The sequence below is a fragment of the Ailuropoda melanoleuca genome, chromosome 7 (genome assembly GCF_002007445.2).
Source record: "Ailuropoda melanoleuca isolate Jingjing chromosome 7, ASM200744v2, whole genome shotgun sequence".
Lineage (NCBI taxonomy): Eukaryota > Metazoa > Chordata > Mammalia > Carnivora > Ursidae > Ailuropoda > Ailuropoda melanoleuca.
Window position 1 is genome coordinate 54560419 of NC_048224.1, and position 17761 is coordinate 54578179.

Genomic DNA, 17761 nt, shown 5'->3' on the forward strand with positions numbered 1-17761 from the left:
CAGGCCCAGAGGTGCTGCCTGCCTGCCCACCCCCTGGCTGGGGGCACTTTCCCCCTTCCTTGCTGCAGGCCCCAGGGAGGGAAAAGTGCTTGGTGTCCCTTAGGCTGAACCCTCTCAGAAGTCTCACCGGGGCCTGCAATGGGTGGGCTGTGGGCCAGACCTGCCAGGGCCTCCCTCCCCCAGCTTTCTCTGCCCCAGGAGTGGAGGCTGGCCTGGCCAGTGAGGAGGGGGAGGTGCCTTGCTGACTCCCAGCAGCACAGCTTCTCCCGGAGGGCCTGTTTCCGGGGGCCAGCTCCCCCGGCAGCATAGGTTGCTTTCCCTTTCAGTCTTTATTAAGTGCCTGCTGTGCGCTCTCCAATTATTTGCACAGAGGCAAGAGTGGGAAGTGCCATGAAGGCAGATACAGCCTGGCTCCCTCCTCGCTGTGTCGCTTCCTCACTGTGTCGCTTCCTCACTGTATGGTCTTGGGCAAATGGCTTCCTGTGTCTGGGCCTCCATTCTTCCTCCCTAAGATGAGAAACAGCTTTGCTTATGTGAAGAGTGTAGGAGAAGCACTGGGCATAGTGCCTGGTCAGAGTCAGCGCTGTCCTGGGCCACAGAGCCTTGGCTGAAAAGCTCGTGGAGGTCACCCTTGGGCGTGTCACTCACATTCCTACCCGTCTCGGTCCCCTGATCTATAAACCATGGCCAGAAACACAAATTATCGCATAGAACATTTCTGAGCGTCCTTACTTGTAAATACAGACCCTGAGCCCCCCTGGAAGTCTGCGTGATCCGAATGCTAAATCCTCCCTATGCATTGTCTCCCTGCACCCTCCTGCAACACTAGTTGCTGCCTTTGTCCCCATTTCACGGATGTGGAAACTGAGGGGCGACTGATTCGTTTAAACACACACAGCTTGCGAGTGACCGGCAAGGCGCTGAACGCAGGGCTAGCTGTCTCATTGCCTTCTGGAATTAGGGTCAGCCCCAGGGCTAACGTATGTGAAGCAGCCGACTCTGGGAAGACCGCAGGAAAAGGTGGCTGCCGCTAGTACCGATCGCATCCCTGGTGGGTATGTATGGCTACCCTGGGGTTGAAATACGGGCCTCCGTGCCCCATGAGGGCAGGGCCCAAACCTGGCGTGTGTGCCATTATACCAAGCCAAGCCAGTTGGGCACCAAGATAAAACGAAGTGAAAGCTTCTAGCCCCCGGAGATAAGTGGAGTGCAGCCCTTGTAGACCAGGCATGACATTTCAGGTCCTGCGTGCGGAAGAGTAAACACCCATAGTTTACAGTACTACCACTCAACTTTGCCCTTTTTAACCATCAGCTTTGAAAAAATGTTACCAACCCTCAAACTTTCTATGTGGGCCATGCTCAGACACTGCTGGTAGCAGATAAATTTATATAGCAGATCTAGAGGGAAGTTGGTCAATTTGTATCCAGAATCTTCAGCACATACATTTTGACCTAGTAATTTTTCCTGGGTCAAAGATATAGTCAAAGATTTATATTCAAAATATCTCTCACTGCCTTATTTATTTATTTATTTATTTATTTATTTTTAAAGATTTTATTTATTTATTCGACAGAGAGAGAGACAGCCAGTGAGAGAGGGAACACAAGCAGGGAGAGTGGGAGAGGAAGAAGCAGGCTCATAGCAGAGGAGCCTGATGTGGGGCTCGATCCCATAACGCCGGGATCACGCCCTGAGCCGAAGGCAGATGCTTAACCGCTGTGCCACCCAGGCGTCCCTAACTGCTTCTCTTTGTTAAAACACATTACTCAGCTCANCTTATTTATAATGGCAACACACACACACACACACACACACACACACACACACACACACACACACACACACACACACCCTAAGTGTCCAAGAGTAGGAAAGCAGCTAAGTAAGGTGTAGCTTAAATTGTATGTGAGGTATTAGCCATTAGAAACGAAGTTGTTGAAAAGAAGTTTAGTGATAGGAGAAACGTACGTGATATAAACAGGAAAACCTTGTATACAAACTGTATCTGTTATATTCTAGTTTCGTTTTTTAAATTAGGCACTGCACACAAACAAGACTCACTGACACAGTAACCACCCCCCCCACAGGATCGCAGGTGATTTTTATGCCATTTTATGTTTGTCGGTGTTCTCCAGCTTCTACAGAGGTGTATCGTCATTGTATTGAAACCACAGAAAAAGCCTTTTTCTATTTCCAGGGTAGGGGAGGAGAGGAAAAATTTTAACCCAATACGGAAGTTAATGAGGCAAAAGCAAAGGTGTTAAGAGCAGATCTCAAGCAGATGAGTCACGTGGTGAAAGGTTATACTTTGAAGCCACTTGGGTAGCAACTGTGCCACTTCCTCTCTGGGAACTCCTGGGGGACACTCAGATGCTGCCCCCTCTCTAAAATGGACCTCAGGTGTCCTGGTCACACTCTGGGGGTCTGGAGAGCCCCCAGGGGATAGAGGTTGTGTTCCCCCAGTGTTCTCTTGGGAGTCTGGGGGAAAAGCAAGGGCCCAGGAGGGACACCTTACGTACCAAAGAGGCCAGACACGTGTTCTTTTAATTTTGGAAACTTTAAAGATAATTACAAGTAACCTATCAGGTCGTGTATTACAACATCAGTTCATTGTTAAAATGCAGACTAGCAAGAAAGGAAGGGGCACCTGGTGGCTCAGTTGGTTAAGTGTCTGCCTTTGGCTCATGTCATGATCTCAGGGTCCTGGGATGGAGCCCCACATCGGGCTCCTGGATCAGCGGGGAGTCTGCTTCTCCCTCTCCTTCTGCCTCTCCCCCTGCTCATGCTCTCTCTCTCTGTATCTTTCTGTCTCAAATAAATAAATAAATAAAATCCCTTAAAACAAAAAAAAGAGGAAACAAAAATCACTCGATTCCATCCTCCCAGGAATGATGATGACATAGTTGTTGTAGGCACAAAGCAAGATTAGTTTACCAAAATGGAATTTTCCGGGGCGCCTGGGTGGCACAGCGGTTAAGCGTCTGCCTTCGGCTCAGGGCGTGATCCCGGCGTTGTGGGATCGAGCCCCACATCAGGCTCTTCTGCTATGAGCCTGCTTCTTCCTCTCCACTCCCCCTGCGTGTTCCCTCTCTCGCTGGCTGTCTCTATCTCTGCCAAATAAATAAATAAATCTTTAAAAAAAAAAAAAAACAACCAAAATGGAATTTTCCTATGATAGTGTTTTATAGCTTTTTGTACTTTTGAGCCATCCAGCAAGTATTTACTGAGAAGTCACTGTTCCAGGTGTCATTCTGGGTATTTGGGGTACAGCAGTAAACAAAACTGATCCCTGCCCTTGGGGGGGGATGGTGCTTACATTCTGAAGAGGAAACAGGCATTAGACAGAAAAACAGGTAAATGATGAAAATGATTACCGAGCATGCCAGGTATGGGCCAGGAGGTACAGAGGGCCTTCTCTCAGAGAAAGGATGGTGGGATAGGGTGGGACTGCATTCAGCAGGGTGGCCAACAGATGCCTTTCCTGGTCAGGGGACAGTGAAGTGGAGAGAGGACAGAGACAGTGGACAGCATGGTAGGGCCCAATGGGGACCAGTCTCTTTCCTGGTCATTGTATATTTCAATTCATCATCATTCTCTGCCCCTCCCCCCTTATTTGTTTGTTTGTTTGTTTGTTTGTTTGTTTAAAGTAGGATCCACACCCAGCATGGAGCCCAACGTGGGGCTTGAACCGTGAGATTAAGACCTAAGCTGAGATCGAGTCTGACGGTTAACTGACTGAGCCACCTAGGCCCCCCATCCCCATTCTAAAATTTCTTTTTAATGGTGTGATTCTCTCTCTCTGCAGCTTCTGAAAATTTTATTTTTGAAAATTTTATTTTGAAATTTTATTAAAATATATATAAAATGTAGCATCTTAATCATCTTTGGTGCACGGTGCAGTGGCATTAAGCACATTCCCATTGTTGTGCAACCATCACGCCCATCCATCTCCAGAACTCTCCCTTCTTCCCAAACTGAAACTTTGCCCCCATTACACATGACTCCTCCCTCTCCCTGGCAACCACCGTTCTACTTTCTGTCTCTATGGATTTGATTACTTTAGGTAGCTCATAGAAGTGGAATCGTATTGTATATATCTTTTCATGTCTGGCTTATTCTACCTACCATAATGTCCTCAAAGTTCATCTTTTTTGTAGCATGAGTCAGAATTTTCTTCCTTTTTAAAGCTAAATAATATTCTGTTATATGGATAGAGCACATTTTGTCTATCCATTCATCTTTTGATGGACCCTTGGGTACTTCCTCCTTTGGTTCTTGTGAATAGTGCTGCTACGAACACGGGTGTACGAATATCTATTCAAGTCCCTGCTTGCAGTGCTTTGGGTGTATATCAAGAAATTGGGGGCACCTGGGTGGCTCAGTTAAGTGTCCAGCTATTGGTTTCAGCTCGGGTCTTGATCTCAGGGTTGTGCGTTGAAGCCCCATGTTGAATGTAGAGATTACTTAAAAATAAAATCTTGGGGCGCCTGGGTGGTAAGCGTCTGCCTTTGGCTCAGGGTGTGATCCCAGCATTCTGGGATCGAGTCCCACATCAGGCTTTTCCGCTAGGAGCCTGCTTCTTCCTCTACCACTCCCCCTGCTTGTGTTCCCTCTCTCGCTGGCAGTCTCTCTCTCTCTGTGTCAAATAAATAAATCTTAAAAAAAAAAAAAATCTTTTAGGGGCACCTGGCTGGCTCCATCAGTAGAGTGTGTGGTCTTAGTCTCAGGGTCGTGAGTTCAAGCCCCACGTTGGTCATGGAGTCTACTTAAAAATAAAATCTTTAAAAAAATAAAATAAGGGGCTTTTAATCAACTTTATTGAGATAAACTTTGCGTACAGTAAAATGCATGCACTTTAAAGATGTCGTTCCTAAGATTTGACAGGTATAGGGACCTAAATCCCACCCCAATCAAAATCTGGAACATTCCACCACCACAGAAAGTTCCCTCTTGCCTCTTTACAGTATAGCCTCACACTCTGCCCCAGGCAACCACTGACCCAATTCCTAACACCTTAGATAAGTTTTGTCTGTTCCGAAGTTTTATATGAAGAGAATCCTGCAGTATGTACTCTTTTGTATCTGACTTCTTTTGCTCAGTTTAATGTGCCTGGACCCATGTGGCTGTGCGTACCTGGGGTTCTTTTTGATGCTGAGTAGTGTTCCATTCTCTGAATAGCATGTTACTTGGCTTCAGTCTCCTGTCATTGGACCCTCGGAGGTCTTCGCAGTTTCGGGCTGTTATGTATAAAGCTACTCCAAACGTTTGTGTGCAGGTCTTTGCATGGAGCTATGTTTGCGTTTCTCCTGGGTGAATACCAATGGTGGAATTGCAGGGTCACGTGATAAGTGTATGCTTGACTTTGTAGGAAACTGCCAGGCTATTTTCCAGCTTTTGATATTATTCTCTAGTCCTATCAATATGGGCAAATGCCTTCGCATCTTCAGCAACACCTGGTATTGAAGATTTTATTAGTTCTAGATGTTCTTGGCATTGTGAGATGTTATCTTGCAAACGATGCTGAGCATGATTTCATTGACTTGGTGGCCATTCTTACTTGGGGAAGTACCCACTCAATCCTTCCCCCGTTTCACAAAAGTGGACAGTTTATCCTTCTTTGGGTTGTAAGAGTTCTTTATGTATTTTGGATATTTGATAGATTCATGTATTGTGAACAGAAAAATTTTCTCCCAGGCTGTAGCTCGCTTTTTCATTCCCTAACAGCATCTTTTGAAAAGAAAAATGTTTAATTTTTTAAAAGTCCAACTTTTCAATGTTTCCTTTTATAATGACCACCTTTCGTGTCCTAGGCCTTGGTGGACTCCAGAGTTGCCAAGATTCTCCCCTATGATTTCCTCTACAAGTTCTAGAGTCCTTCTCCTTACCGAGGTCAGGGGAGCTGGCAGCCTGGGCTGCGCCGGGGCTGGTTGTGGAAGGGGGGTCCGGGATGTGGGGTGGCGCGGGTCACCCCCACTGAGGGAGGCGCATTGGTGGCAGCACGCTGCTGCCTCCACAGCCGGACCTTGAAGGCTCTGCGGGCTTTACAAAGTTCTCAAACCAAGTGTACAGAACATCGGTGGACAGGGGGCTTGAACTCAGGTTCCGGCTGTAGGTGAATCTAGATTGGGAACGTGGATATTAATCAACTCCTGTTCCTCACAGATTTGTCGTCTCTGGAGCAGCCAGGTGCTTCCCCAGAATGAACAAGACTGTGTAGGTGGGACAGTTCAGAGTTTTAATCAAAGGAGGTGGTGTTGGGGCACCTGGGTGGCTCAGTTGCTAAGCTGTTAAGCGTCTGATTTCGGCGGCTCAGGTCATGATCTCAGGGTCGTGGGATCGAGCCCCATGGCAGGTGCCCCCTCAGCGGGAAGTCTGTCCCTCTCCCTCCCCCCCATTCCCACTCATTCTCTCTCTCTCTCTCTCTCAAATAAATAAATAAATAAATAAATAAATAAATAAATAAAATCTTAAAAAAAAAGAAAAGAAAAGAAAACATTGAATTTCCGGAAACAGAAGATGAGGAAGAGAGAAAGCTTGTTAAAACCAAGGACTGTTTACCTGTCGCTGTGGCAGGTAGCGATCGCATGAATGCAGTGAAGGGCAAAGAGTCAGAGGAAGGCAGGGTGCTGCTGGGGTTGAGAGCTGTGAACGTTGGGGTTTTATAATTCTAAGAAGTGTGTTGATAAGAACACACGCGCAAGGCTGGAAAGATGTCACTGATCATGGATGTTCCGAGATGCGCAGCGGCGAGCGGCGGCTGCCGGGAGCCACGGCGTGCGCAGGGCCCTCCGGTGCACACGGAGGGAGAGAGCTGCGGATGCAGCAGGTGATCGTGGTGAAGGCGAGAGAAAAAGGTGGAAAACCGAAGGACTCTGAAGCTGAGCTCCGGCAGTGCCACGAGCAAATGAAGAACTAGAGGAAAAAGAATTAGGGGAAGATGTCATCAGTGTGACAATGAGAAAGCAAACGGGGCATCTCAAGGATGTATTTTAGAATAACCCGACTCTTCCAGAACGTTGAAAAAGAACAAGAAGAAAGGGAACATCTTTCAAACTCTCTATTGACCGCCAATTACGCAAGGTCTATGATCCATTTCTAAATACGTTTTGTGTATGATGTGAGGTAGGGGCTAAAGGTCATTTTTTGCCCCCATATGGAGCGCCTCTGTTGAAAGGACTATCTTTTGCCCGTTGAATTATACCAGTCCTTTTGTTAATTTTAATTTTAATTTTTTAAGATTTTGTTTAGTTATTAGAGCGAGCACACGAGCGAGGGGGAGAGGTGGAGGGAGGAGAAGCAGATGGCCCACTAAGTGTGGAGCCTAACGCAGGACTTGATCCCAGGACCCCGAGACCCCGGCCCAAGCTGAAGGCAGACCGAGCCACCCGTCCAACCACAGACGTGTGGGTGTAACTCTATAGACTCTTGCTTCTGCTCCCTCGAGCCATATGTCTGTCTGAGTTAAGGCCACACTGACTCGATGACCGAACCTTTATAGGAAGTCTTCAGTCAGACGGTTTAAGTCTTTCAACTTTGTGCTGCTTCCACATTATTTCGGCTCTTGTAGGTCTTTTTTTCTGTATATGTTTTAGAATGAGTTTGACAGTTTCTACAAGAAAGCTTGCTGGGCTTCTGACTGACATTGCATTGAATCTGTACACCGATTTGGGCAGAATGGGTATCTTGATACTGAGTGCGCCAGTCCATGAACATCGTGTATCTCTCCCTATATTTAAATATAATTTAATTTCGTGCATAGGAAGATTCAATATCTGCATGTTTAATGGCTACACAGTACATCAGAGTGTGGTTGTGTCATCATTTGTCTGATGCCTGTTGCTGTTTGCTTCGATTACATCCAGTTCCCCCCATTATACACGGTGTGTATCTTTGTCATTCTGTCTTTGCACATACCCTGATTACTTACTTTGAAAAAACCTGGAGCCATGTTAACCCTCTGGACTCTTCTCTGCTATTTACCTTCTTTAAACTGGTGATTTGTGTGCGGCGAAATGTGGAACATCAGTGATCCGGGCATATTTTGGTGAGGCCCCAACAGCACAGTGATTTAGAACAGGAGGCCGCAAACGGTGGCAGCAGGCCCGGGTTATTTTGCAGAGCCCTGGAGCTAAGAATTGAAAAAAAAAAAAAGTTTTAATACATTGTAAAAAAAAAAAATACAGAGAAGAATATGTGATCAAGATTGACACAGCCCAGGGGCGCCTGGGTAGCGCAGTCGTTAAGCGTCTGCCTTCGGCTCAGGGCGTGATCCTGACGTTCTGGGATCGAGTCCCACATCGGGCTCCTCCACTGGGAGCCTGCTTCTTCCTCTCCCACTCCCCTGCTGTGTTCCCTCTCTCGCTGGCTGTCTCTCTGTCACATAAATAAATAAAATCTTTAAAAAAAAAAAAAAAAGATTGACACAGCCCACAAGGCCTAAATTATTTCCTGCCTGGTACTTTATAGACAAGGTTTGCCAAGCCCTGATTCAGAGTGCGGCTCTGTGCCAGACAATCTGATCGAGTACCCACCCGAGACTCACTAGCTGAAGATTGACTTTGGCCAAGTCCTGTAGTTACTTTTTTTTTTTTTTTTAAGATTTTTTTTTAAAATTTGTTTATTTGACAGAGAGAGACAGCCAGCGAGAGAGGGAACACAAGGAGGGGGAGTGGGAGAGGAAGAAGCAGGCTCCTAGCGGAGAAGCCTGATGTGGGGCTCGATCCCAGAATGCTGGGATCACGCCCTGAGCCGTAGGCAGACGCTTAACGACTGTGCCACCCAGGCGCCCCAGTCCTGTAGTTACTTAAGCTCTAGTTCTGTTTCTCCTGTAAAACAGGGGCAGTGAGGGTACGTGAAGGGTTGTTAGCCGCAGGGCTCTTTTTTTCCCCCCATCTGGAAGTTGGAGGAACTTAAGTAGTCTGATTGCACGTGGGAATCCGAATGGGCCTGTCACCGTCATCCTTGTCCCGGGCACCTCTCGTGGCCCTGGGCATCAGGCTCCTGACCTGGCTCTGCCGTCTAGCTGAAGAGATGGCCACACACCAGAGATACTCCCTCCCTGCTCCCCCCAGCCTCCTCACCGTACTGCAGCACACTTGACCTCAGTGGAAACGGAAAACAAAACAAAACAAAAAACCCTAAAAATCTGGCTTCGAGTGAAGAGGCCTGGAATTTAGAACCTTGAGCCCATCATTGTCATGTGACCATTTTCAATGTTAGCTTCTAACTGCCTCTCCCTCTTTGAACTGCCCACATCTGGGAGACTTTGGCACAGCAGGGAAGGGGGGAGCAGTGGCAACACGTTAATGGACTCAGTTGTGCCTGTAGCCTGGGGTGGCTCAAGATTTGGGGCTCGGGGGTTCTGAGCAGCATGGGATCCTTGGGAGGCACCACGGATGATCTAGGGTCCCAGGGGCATGCGTGGAAGGGGCTGAGCCTTCCGTCCAGAGGGTTAACGGGCAGTGGCAGCCAGAGGGAGCATTAGCTGGAGAGGCCCGTGGCCCTCTCTTACAGACCCTTGAAAGTCTCTGCTCTCGGGGATCAAAAAGGTAACGCCCAGCAGTGGCTGGTGAAGCGTCCAACACCCCCAAGGAGGGGCTGACCCCATTTGCCAGCTCTGCACAAGCCTTCTTTAGCTGCCCCGGAAGTGGTGTGTTTTTACTGTCCCTGTGGATGGACTGAGGAGCCTGTCCAGCCCGTGGATGCCTCAACTGTCCAAAAATTCACTTGCCCCTCCCAGGAGGAATTCGGGCCTATTTGCAGCCTCTGGTCGGCACGAAGAATGATTTTGAAATAACAGAGCTGCATGAAGTATGCTGGTTTGTCCCCCCAGGTTCCCTGCCAGAGGCCAGCGCTCACACCAGCCGGGGCGGCCCACCACTGTCAGCTGTCCACGGAGAATGCGGATGTCAGCTGCTTCCTGGGGGTGGCACTCCACAGAGAGGTAGGCCCACAGCCCGCCCATCTTGGGGGTAGGCCTGAAGCACGGACCGAGGAGGAAAGTCTTCTAGGTGAAATAACGGAATTGTGGTTATGTCCTTTTTTCTTTTTTCAAGTCCTTCTGCATGCACAGATGAAATGATGTGGTATCTGGGACCTGCTGCGAGAAAGAGGAAGTGGGAGGTTGGGCTGAAGCAGGGTGGGCCATGCATGGCTCAGGGTTGAAGCTAGGTCATGGGTACATGGGAGTGAGCCGTGCCGTTCTGTCCACTTCTGCTAATGTTTACAGTTGCCCAAGTTAAAAAGAGGGCGAACACAGGTGGGGCCTTAAACGAGTCTGACCAGCTTGGCTCTCACACTCCAGATAAGAAGGAACCCCTATTTCCCACTTTGTGAAATGGAGCTCCATCACAGCGGCCTGGCAGATGGCTGGGGAAGTTTGTCATGAAATAATACGTGGGGATCACTTCATGTGTTACCCAGAACCTTATCAGCACCCCGGCACAGCTGGTGCTGGCTGGGAGCCTGGGCTCATGAACCCTGGCTGGCCATTTCTGGTGGGGAGGGGCTTCCAGGAGAGCTGGGGGTCCACCTCCCTCGGTGGACACAGCCTCTGCCTTCGATCTGACCACCTTGACTCCACTTTGTCTCTGGTTGGTCTGGACCTTTTCTGGCAACAGTTTGGAGCTAATATCAACAGTCAGATTCCTAGGTGTGATTTCTGCTAAAATTTTGGGTGGCTGAAGCAAATTCAGTTATTTCTTTTTAGACATTTTCTTTGGAAATAATTGTAACTTGCGGGACGTTGCCACAAATGTCTCTCAGTTTCCCCCAGTGGTACCACAGCTTTGGCATGTCCGCAGTACGGTGGCCTAGCCGGGAGAGTTGACAACGGTACACCCCACAGGGCTTATTCCCATTTTACCAGTTTTACGCGTACCCATTTGTGAGTCCTTGAGCAACGCGCTGGGGTCGATGTTATTACTGTCATGCCCAATTCCTAGAGAAGGACAGTGAGGCTCGGAGCAGTTACGTGGCTTCCCCGAGACACCAGCTGATATGTGGCAGAGCCAGGGCTTGAGACCAAAGTTGTGCACTGAGCCAGAAGCCCGTGCCTCCCTCCCGCAGTGGCTGCCATTAACCCCGTCTCCCTGCGTTTTCTCATAGGTGAGCCCAGGCCAAAATGGGGGACACCAGGGACCTTTGCCCTCACCTTGACTCCATAGGGGAGGTGACCAAGGAGGACTTGCTGTTCAAATCTAAGGTAAAGGGTCAGACCTTCCAGGGCTGAGGACCCTGCCCGGGGGGTCCTTGCATTCCTGAGGTACAGAGGTTTCTGAAGGTGGTGGAAGAACCGGCTCCCCTGACCTTTTGTGTGAATGGAAGGGCTGGCGTCTGTTCGGGCGGCCTTCTGGCGACTGTGTCCTAATGGCCGGTAATTACCACTTAGCTCACTCTGTTTGGGCACCACTAATGCTCTGTGCCTTTGCGGCTGGAGCGGTGGACAGAGCCTTTCCAGGGCGGGGCTGAATCACTCTTGGAGAATCTGTGGACGTTTTGACACATGGGACCCGAGGAAGGCCCCAGGAGGGCCAAAGCGTGAAAGTGGGCCTCTCTGAGTTGGGGGGATGTGTCTTGGTCTGGAAAAATATTTTGAATCGGTGTAATCCTTTCCTGTGGTTCAAAATCAAACAATATAAAAACACCAACGTCAAGAAGTCCTCCTCCCACCCTGTGTGCTCACCCTCCCCGTCCCCCCTTTAGGGAGCCACTTACAGGAGTTTCTTTTGTACCTTTTCAGAGTTTCTTTATGCAGATGTGCTTATTTTTCCTTTCCCCTTTGTTCCATAAAAGGTAGCGTACGGCAGACACTTTTGTAACTTGCTTTATTCACCGGATAGTGTATCCTGGAGCTCTGTCGGCCCTGATACATAGACAGTTTTCTCACGGGTGGGCCCTGGAGTGGCGTGGTACCTCGATGTGTGGACCCCGTAACTCAGCCTCTGCGGGCAGACACCCCGGCTCTTCGCATGTGGTGAATGTGATGCTGTGATGAATGGCTCGTGGCAGTGCCGCTGCGTGCGGGGGGCAGAGTGTCCGGGGCACACACTCCCGGGGATGGGGTCTGGCGTCAGATTCCTAGACACAGGGCCGGCTCTTCTTTCCAGGCACCTGATGCTGGTCACGCCACCTCCCTGTACCAGCAGGTCCTGGGCGGCGTTTGGCCTGAGCTGGCTTAACCCGGGCCTGCAGGGGGGTTCCGGCCTTCAACGTCCCTGTGGCTGCCTTTGGAGTAGTTTTGCTTCTCTGTGGTCTGGAGGAGGGGCCGAGCGAGGCTGTGGCGCATTTGCACTGTTCAGCGCCGGGTTCCGTCTGAGTCTGCACAGAGGAGTAAATGAGACGGACCGACGGGATTTTCTTCCAGAGGAGGCAGGAGTAGGGGGGATCTGAGGGCAAAGAGGTGAGCGAGGAGGGGCGATCTGGGCTGGGGCATGGCAGCCTTTTGGGGGTGTTAGGCCTTCTGGAGCATCTGGAGATGTGTCAGGCCTGTGTTTCAGGGAGCATGTCTCCCATCCTGCTCTGAGTATCCAGGAACCTATAAAATGAAACCACGTTGGTTTTAAAATAGCAGAAAGGGGAAGGATATGAACAGGTCAGTCACAATGGAGGAGACGCGAATGGCCGGGAAGCTTCCGAAGGAAGATGCTCAGCTTCACGAGTGGTGGGGGATAATGCTGATGATAGTAAGATGATGGCATTTCCATCTGCCCGACGGACCACAGGCTGATCGGATCGGAGCTGATGGTGATGGAGGGAAGGAGACCACACACGTGGTGGGGCTGGGTAGGCATTCCTGTCCCTTCAGGGACACCATTCCACTTCTGGGAATTTATCCAGCACGAGTTATAAAGATCCAGATACGGCGGTATTCATGGAGCGTCACGTGTAAGAGGAGAAAACTGGTGGCAACCTGAATATTCATCAAGAAGGGAACGGGTCAGTCATGTTGGGCCCGTAGTGCGGGCACCGTGTGACCATTGCAGAGGACGAGGTGTGGTGTCTGTGTACAGACTCGGGAAGATGACCGTGAAAAGGTGGCAGAAGCACATGTCAGAGAAACACGTATAGTATGATCTTATTTTCCCTAAAATCACGCCCCCTCCCCTAAGTATATGCATATGCATTTGTATCAGAAGAAAGTATGGAGGGACATGCTTCAGATTATTCCGGCACATATATTTATTATATGTTATATCCTCTATTTCAAATTGTGTATAACATGTATGTGTCATCTCAGCTGTTAAAACAAGCATAACTGGGGCGCCCGGCTGGCTCAGTCGTTAAGCGCCTGCCTTCAGCTCAGGGCGTGATCCCAGGGTCCTGGGATCGAGCCCCGCATCAGGCTTCTCCGCTGGGAGCCTGCTTCTTCCTCTCCCACTCCCCCTGCTTGTGTTCCCTCTCTTGCTGGCTGTCTCTCTGTCAAATAAATAAATAAAATCTTAAAAAAAAAAAAAACAACCAAGCATAACTGGGAGCCCGGTGGGCTCAGTCGGTAAAGCATGAGACTCTGGATCTCAGAGTCGAACGTTCGAGCCCCACATTGACTCAGAGCCTACTTAAAAAAAAGCGCAGGATACTTTTGTCATTCAGGTGACTGAAAGGAAAAGGAAGCCCCAGAAGATGGAAGTGAATTGCGGCATCAGGAAATCACAGAAGAGACGACAGATTCAGGAAGGTCAGGGGCTACTGGTGGGTCTGCTGCTGCCCGCAGCACCCCCAGCCGGAGACTCTGTCGGGCTGCAGACCTCAGTTCCAACCTTCTTCACCTCAACCCGTGTTTAGACACAGCCACAAACTGGGCTTCGTGAGAATGAGAAGTTCCCGAGGAATCTTGGGAAGGGGAGGCCCGCTTTCCTGGCACGGGGTTGGGGGGCTCGACGACCCAGGCTCCCCGGCTTCCCCACCCCAAGCCTGCTTCGTAGCACAGCGGGACCTCTGAGCTTCAGTTCCTCATCTGTCCCAAAGAGGTGCTGCACAGACTGGCGGGGGTGACATGGGCCGTGTGTGAAGAACTTAGCCGTGGTCGTCCTCAGTAGGTGTCTCTCTCGCTCTGACTGAGCCCCACATTGTCACTGCTGTCAGAGCTGGCACTTAGAACCCACCTCGGCGCATGGAGGCCCCTTGGGCATTGTGGACGCTTACCTGGGAATTGCTGTTCTGGACATGTGCAAGCAAGATTATGTAGGGCACATTTTAAGTTGTAGCAAAGAGACCCTGAAATACAGTATCTTAAATGAGCTAGACATTTCCTTTTCTCTCATAGAATAGTCCAGAGCTAGATAGGACGGCAGGGTGGCCCTGCCTTTCCCAACACGTGACTTTCACCTCTGAGTCCAAGGTGCCTGCCTCCGCTCCTGCCTTCTCATTTGCATTCCAGCCAGTGGAAGGAGGAAAAGGAGCTAGGGGGGTGAACAGCCCGAGGTGACACATATCACTCTCACTGTCCTCTCGTTGACTAGAACTGAGCCCTGTGACCACAGTGGGGGCTGGAAACAGTCTGCAGCTGGCTGCCCACGTGCTCAGCTCAAATCCATGCATCTTGTTGCTAAGACAAGAAAGGGAGATGCTGGTGGACAAGAAGCAGGCCCCGTCACCCAGAAGATCAGAAACGTCGGTGTTTTCTGTGGTCATCAGACGTAGTGATCTCCCAGCTTGTACTAGGCTCTGTGAGGTCACAGGGGTAGACAAAGCAGACCATCCCTCTTTCATGGAGCCCAGAGTGTAGATGGGGAGAAAGGCTTACACAGTCATCAAAGGAAGAGTGGGGGGCGCGGGAAAAGAGCATATTAACGGGTCTGTTGATTGAAGTTTCAGATGATTTTACGGAAAATGTTTTTGTAGCACATAACGAAACAAAATTCGAAGTGAAGTGTAAAGTGTCCTGTGAGGAAGGACATTGAGATTGGCAGGCTTGCAAAAGCCTTTCCAAGGCAAAAAACCCTTTGAGTGGAGAGCTTTGGGGTCCAGCCGTCGGCGCCTCCGGCTGGAGCATGTCCCCCAGGCCGCTCACACTTGGCTCTTCCCCTCACGCAGGGAGTCTGTCAGTCATGTGGTGTTAGCGGACCGAACCTGTGGGCCTGTCTCCAGGTAAGGCATCCCTGTCGCTGTTGGGGGTATGGAGCTTGGTCTAGACACTGGACTGGGAGCCTCCGTCTTGGGTGGGCACTGCTGGAAACCTCAGATGGGGACACGGGGCCTGGATGCCTCAGGGGCCGGGCCCAAGTCAACAGGGTGCCAGAATGAGGGCGAGGGCCTGGGCGCCACACAGCCAGACTCAGCTTGGCCCATGTCTTGCCGTGACCCTACCTGGGGTTTGTGCAGGAGGCCAGTGGCCCAGGGCACCCTGCCCACCTTACTCAGAGGGCAGGGTCCACTGTTACGGTAGCCGTCCTTTCCAGCTGGAACCGCACGGTGTATAAAGCTGTTGTCCTGCAGGGTGGCAGGGTCTCAGTCATTTGTGGGTCCTGGTGGTGGAGACGGGCTAGCCCCAATCCTCGCTCCTTCCCTCTCCCCGCAGGTCTCCTGCCCCTACGTTGGCTGCGGAGAATCCTTCGCGGACCACAGCACCATTCATGCTCAGGTGAGCGCCGTGGGCAGGAGCGTGGGCCCTGCGGGTGGATGGCCCAGAATTCAGGCCCTGACTCCCGCAGCCTCCCGACTCCATCTGCCCCCTCTGGGCCTCAGTGGCTATGTCTGTAAAATGGGACTAAGCGCGGCAGGGTTGCTGCAGAGAAGCAGGAGCGGGCGCGCAGGCGCAGGCCCATAGCACGTGCACGTGTGTGGTCAGCGGCAGCCCTGGGCATTCCTGGCTGCAGGATGCGCAGATTTTAGCTTCCAGGCCTCTGTCCTGATGCCGCCTCGGACTGAGGCCTCCTGCGTGCAGCCGCGGGCACCTATTGGGCCAGTGTATTCACAACCTCGTTTTGGATCTTGCCCTCTAGGCAAAAAAACATAACCTGACGGTGAACCTGAACACGTTCCGGGTGTGGTGTTACGCCTGTGAGAAGGAGGTGTTCCTGGAGCAGAGGCTGGCAGCCCACCCGGCAGGCCCCTCACCCAGGTTCTCGGAGCAGGTAAGGGGGTGCAGCGGGGTCAGTGCTAGTGGTGGTGACATGTGTCGAGGGCCCTGTGACCCAGGCGTCGGTGGAGCAGGGATCGGTGGGTCCCAGACGGCATCTATTCCCATGCCAGCAAATGCTTGCTGAGCCCCAGCTCTCGGCCAAGGCCCATGTGGAGGGTAGAGGACACAGGTCTTCATGGGAAGGGCCTCCCTTTGGGAGTTCACAGGCCGTGGGGAGGCTGTGTGCAAGGGCTTGTGGGAGCCCAGCCTGGGCCTGTGGAGAGCCCCCGCCATCCCCACTCTAAGACCTATCCCATGGGAATCCCCAGTAGCCCGGAAACCCCCCTAACGAGGCGCCGAGCGGGGCTCTGTGCAGCACTTAAAGGTGTGGGCCCGGCAAGCCCACGTGTGGAGGGCGGCCTCCGGCTGGGGTCAGCACGCCGCTGTCGGGCTGGCTAGCTGCAGTGGGAGCTCGGGGAGGCCCGCGCGTGTGCCCTGCCTCCCCCACATTTACACAGCAACCGTCATGTCATAGGTGCTCCCTGTTTGTGGAATACATTTGCAAACGTGGTTTCTTACAAAAAAAGCCTGTAAAACGGTATATGGACAATCTTGTTTTGGGGGCCTGTGCATATAACAGTTCAACATCTGCGTAGCTGTGTATAGACTGCCAGGGGCTGTCTCAGGAAAGTTGCATGTCTGTTGTTATTCTGTTTCTTTTTTTTCCCCAAATTTATTACAAATACGGTGATTTTTTATTATTGTAAATAAAATATAAGATCCCAGGCTGAGGCTGCCAGTGCCGTCTCTTTCTGGGGTGTCCTCTGCTCAGATGGGCTGACTCGGTGCGGGCTTGCGGCCGGGGGCTGGACTTCCTTTCCCCCGGGGGGAACATGGCCTGTGACCCCCACCCCTCCCACCCCACCTCCCGCGCTCCTGACTCGGAGACTTCCACGCAGGACGCTCCACTACCCTCCCACCCTCTGAAAGCTGTCCCTATTGCCGTGGCCGACGAAGGAGAGTCCGAGTCAGAGGATGATGACCTGAAGCCTCGAGGTAGCCGGCCCCAGAAGAGGGAGTGCTGTGGGCAGGGCCGGGGGCCTCGGCTGTGGGCAGGGAAGGGCGGCCTAGAGTGCGGTGGAATGCCGGCCTGCCAGTCCTCCTCCCCTCATCCTCCTTCCCTCATCCCCCACCCCAGCCCTGGGACCCTGGGCAGGCCGGCCCCTCTGCCCCCGGCCTCCTCATCTGTGCAGGACGGACGCTGGGCCGGGCTGGGTGGAGGGCAAAACAGTCCGTCTGTTGGAGGCACTCAGGTACCCACCGCTGTCGTGAGCAGGAAACACATTCACTTGCTTGGCAGGTTTCTGGGGTAGAACGCCAGCCACCTGTGTCCTCCCCTGGTTGGGTCCTGGGGGCTCGGGAGCCACAGCTCATCTGGGAGGGGCAGGGCCCTCACCTTCCCTCCCCCATGTGCATTGGTGTCTAGGCCTCACGGGCATGAAGAACCTTGGGAACTCCTGCTACATGAACGCTGCCTTGCAGGCCCTGTCCAACTGGTAGGTTGTCACCCGACCCGGGAGCTGGGAGGCCTGGAGCTGTCGCCAGGCGCCCTGGAGGTAGCAGCAGCCCCCAGGCTGTGCTGTCTGTGCTCCCGCAGAGGCGTGTATACTGTCTGTGCTCCCGCAGAGGCGTGTATAT

At 51.6% G+C, this 17761-nt stretch overlaps 1 protein-coding gene across 11 annotated transcripts in view; it reads left to right on the forward strand.

The window, feature by feature from the left end:
• USP20 (ubiquitin specific peptidase 20) overlaps positions 1-17761 on the forward strand; it is a 43165-nt gene that overhangs the window by 3858 nt on the left and 21546 nt on the right. For all 11 annotated transcript variants that reach the window (XR_004626611.1, XR_004626613.1, XR_004626614.1 and 8 more), the window contains exons 2-8: positions 9836-9946; positions 11110-11206; positions 15037-15090; positions 15521-15583; positions 15945-16076; positions 17023-17119; positions 17550-17619. Coding sequence is in view for 6 of the 11 variants with exons in the window: in XM_034664663.1 (XP_034520554.1) it covers positions 11126-11206; positions 15037-15090; positions 15521-15583; positions 15945-16076; positions 17023-17119; positions 17550-17619 (497 nt within the window). In the remaining 5 variants the exon portion in view is untranslated. The remainder of the gene's footprint in view (positions 1-9835; positions 9947-11109; positions 11207-15036; positions 15091-15520; positions 15584-15944; positions 16077-17022; positions 17120-17549; positions 17620-17761) is intronic.